General features: G+C 30.3%; 1 protein-coding gene across 1 annotated transcript; it reads left to right on the plus strand.

Annotated features, from left to right (window-relative positions):
• Window positions 1-694: 694 nt before the first annotated feature.
• Window positions 695-1,185, plus strand: LOC140812738 (uncharacterized). Its single transcript, XM_073171098.1, has one exon. The coding sequence runs from the start codon at window positions 801-803 to the stop codon at window positions 1,005-1,007; it is 207 nt and encodes a 68-aa protein (XP_073027199.1). The 5' UTR covers window positions 695-800; the 3' UTR covers window positions 1,008-1,185.
• Window positions 1,186-3,514: the final 2,329 nt, after the last annotated feature.

Genomic DNA, 3,514 nt, shown 5'->3' on the forward strand with positions numbered 1-3,514 from the left:
CAATATCATGTATCTTAATTGATTGACCTCTTGGGCAGGATAATGCATCAAATTTCACACGTATTAATCATGTTCGGTTCAATCAATACGAATTCTAGTTGAGTCAAAAGTAGCTGGCTCTTTCGGTGTGGTTATACTGCATACATACATTGTATTTGCGTATCTTTTTCATTTAATTCTCATTAATAATCCCCTAAATCTAAGAGATAAATCAACATTATTATATTTTGATATATTTGATGTTAATAACATGCAAACAAACATTTCTTTTATCCCATATTAATCTCGTTATTACAGTATGAATTTTAATGCGATCACCTTGAGATGTTATATTTGCCATAAAATTATTTTACCTAAATAAACAGCACTCCCAAGTCGTCAACAAAAGTCTCAAGAAAAAATTACTATATAACCGTAATAATTGATGTTAATTAAATCAATTTATCAAAAGAAGATTTTTTTACGAAACAAACCTATATACACCAAGTATTCGAGATTCGCCCTTTAGTACGCGTGTTTAAATTCCCCTCCAACCCCCAACTGCCCCTATATCAGACCCGTCCCCACTATAACCCAGATTCCTAGACTTCTACAAAAATAACTCTTGTAAACCCAAAATCAGATGTTATATAGTTCACGAAGAAACTTGGTTTCAACTTCTGTGCTTCTTTTCTTATGTATGTATATGTATAAATATATGCTGCGTGTACGTCCGTGATATATATATATATATATATATATATATATATATATATATATACATACACAGAACACGGTTGGTGTAATATCCTAGGCGTTTGATGGTTTGTTTCTGTTTTCTGGTGGACCAGAAGAGGGTGATGCGGCGGAGCAAGCCGGTGGCGGGGATGTGTTCGCGGTGCCGACACAGCGCATTGGTGGCTGATATGAAAACCTTGACGAGGTTTTGTTATATCCCATTTTATTGGAAATCGTGGAAAGCCATCGTATGTAGCTTCTGCGGCTCCATCCTCAAATCGTATCGGTGAGCTTGATCATGATCGTCGTACGGTGCATGAACATGCTTTTTTTTTTTTGAAAAAATAAAAAATTCGAATGCTCCTCATGCACGAATTAATTAATCAAATATTGTATGAATTTAGTTTTTATCAGTAGATATCATCCTCCGTGTACATATATACGATTCGAGTTGGTTTAATGTGAGACGGTTTCATATATATATATATATATATATATATATATATAAAATATTGATTGATCTGATTAGGACTTAAATAAAAAATCGATATTTTTATTATAAAAAACAATTATTTTACATAGTTCGGATTGAATAGAAAATCTGTAACAAAATTGATTTTTGAAACAATCTCATAAAAATTTTTTTAACACATATTTCAATGATTTTAGTGATGAGCATAGACTATGATTACATAGTTAGAAACAAATTAAGTGCAGTTCTTGATTAATATCATTTGTATTGCAGGAAATAGTTATTTAAACATTCTACATACGCAACCTTTGATGTACAAACACAAAGCCAAATCGAGTACAAATTTTGCCATGTTTGGTCTTTTCAAATACACATTAATTCCCCAAACAAGTGTTGACTTCGTATATCTCCTAAAAATCTACCGTAACTTTTAGTGCATTATTCATGGACTGGCGGATAGAATCGGTAACCAAAAGTCGTTCCACACTATATTAGCTACGTTATATAAATATATTGAGATAAAGCTGCAGGTTCCTACCTGGATGAATCCAAAAATCGAAAGAGATTACTTGGTGGATTCAATTAGGTTAGAGTAATTTGTCATACTCTTTAAATAAATAAAAGTGCAATTAAAGTATATAATTTTTGTAGAACATGAATTTCACCTTTCAAAATCGATAGTGATTTTCCTAAATCAGTATCGCCCCATCCCTCTCCCTATTAATGTTTTTTTTTCTCAATGAGACAAGTAGGTCCAATGACAAAAATTTCATATAAAAGTAAGAAATTTTAAAAAGTAAAAATAAAACTTAATTAAGCAGGATTACCTAACTAAATTGTAAAAAAAGATTTCTTTTCCATCTAAACCTAATTTAAGACTAATAGTTTTGTGACGTGATAAAATTTATATCATTAGTTTTATGCACACCCACATATAAATTAGTGATAAATATTAATTAATTGTCTCTTTCAAACTATAAGCATGTATTATTAAAGATCATTATCAAATCAAGCACTACTCTATTTTATTTTTTTATTTTTATTTTTCCTAAATAGACTTTTATTTGATTAGGGTGCTTTTAAGTTTTAACAAAGAGCCGTTGAACACGTGCTCAGACTATACTACACATCGAGTTTTACTCCGGATACAGTATAGGCCATTGATATGCATGGATTCCACATGAAATATCATGACGAGCCATGTGTTTTTTTATGACTTGAAAACCACGGTCGTTATCTTTCGATACATATTGAATAAACTCCGAAGCAACACAAATCACATTAGCAAGGTCAAATACATTGGACATCCTTGTGTGACATGCTTGTCTGATGAAGTGTTGGTGGGAGGAATTGAACTCCTAACCATTGATTAAGTGTTCATCTACTTAACCAACTCGAATGTTTTCCAGATATATTTAATCTCTCTCACTCGAGCTGTCTAAGGCATAAATTTTCCCTTGAATGACTTATAGTGGTTGGAAAGAAAATAGAAACTAACGTGAATGGCGGGATCCTATTAGGAAAATTACGAACAACGAATAATTATTATGCTAGTAATATAATACTATAAAACGTGATGATAAGTATATTAATTATTACGTAACTCTGAGGGACCGTTGATCATAAACGTATAAGGAATTAATATATTATGTTTATCAAAAACTAGTCTTGTATTTTGGTGTTGTCAACACGATGACACAATATGCATATTGACATTTAGAGGAGTTAAAATGCATCAAAACAAATCAGACTAACAACTAGATGCATAAACCGAAGTTGCTTAAAACAGATCAGTATTGTTCTTCACGTGTCTTCAACATCAATCAACAACACGGTGATTATGTGAATCAATCACACAAAATCTTTCCACAAGAAAAATCTTCAATTATGAACGTCGGGTATGTATGTATTCGTATCTTGACCTAATTATCTTCCCATAAGAACAAAATCCTACAAACATGAAAACAAGACTTAATAGGAATAAGACTCTATTCAAATCTATCTTAGAGATAAATATAAAAAACAAATCATAGTAGATAAATACTAAGATTAGATTATGTCAACCAAGTTTAACAATAAATCTTCTTATTAGATCAAGTTAAATTAATTTAGAAATACAAAACTCTTATTTTTTTCACTTAAATATAGAAAAAAGATTAATTAAAAATAAAATATTCCTTTCAATAACTAATAATATAAGTAATAAATTTTAATTCTTCAAAACCGACATCGGATTAAAGTATTCCAAACGCAACTAGTATTTACTACAAACATAATTATATAGTTTATATATTAAACAAAGGAAAACAAAAATTTACATTTATC

This window comes from Primulina eburnea, chromosome 14, assembly GCF_022965805.1.
Source record: "Primulina eburnea isolate SZY01 chromosome 14, ASM2296580v1, whole genome shotgun sequence".
NCBI lineage: Eukaryota > Viridiplantae > Streptophyta > Magnoliopsida > Lamiales > Gesneriaceae > Primulina > Primulina eburnea.

Excerpts from the sequence above, each read along its gene's own strand:
- LOC140812738 (XM_073171098.1), top strand. The coding sequence starts at position 801 with ATGGTTTGTTTCTGTTTTCTGGTGGACCAGAAGAGGGTGATGCGGCGG.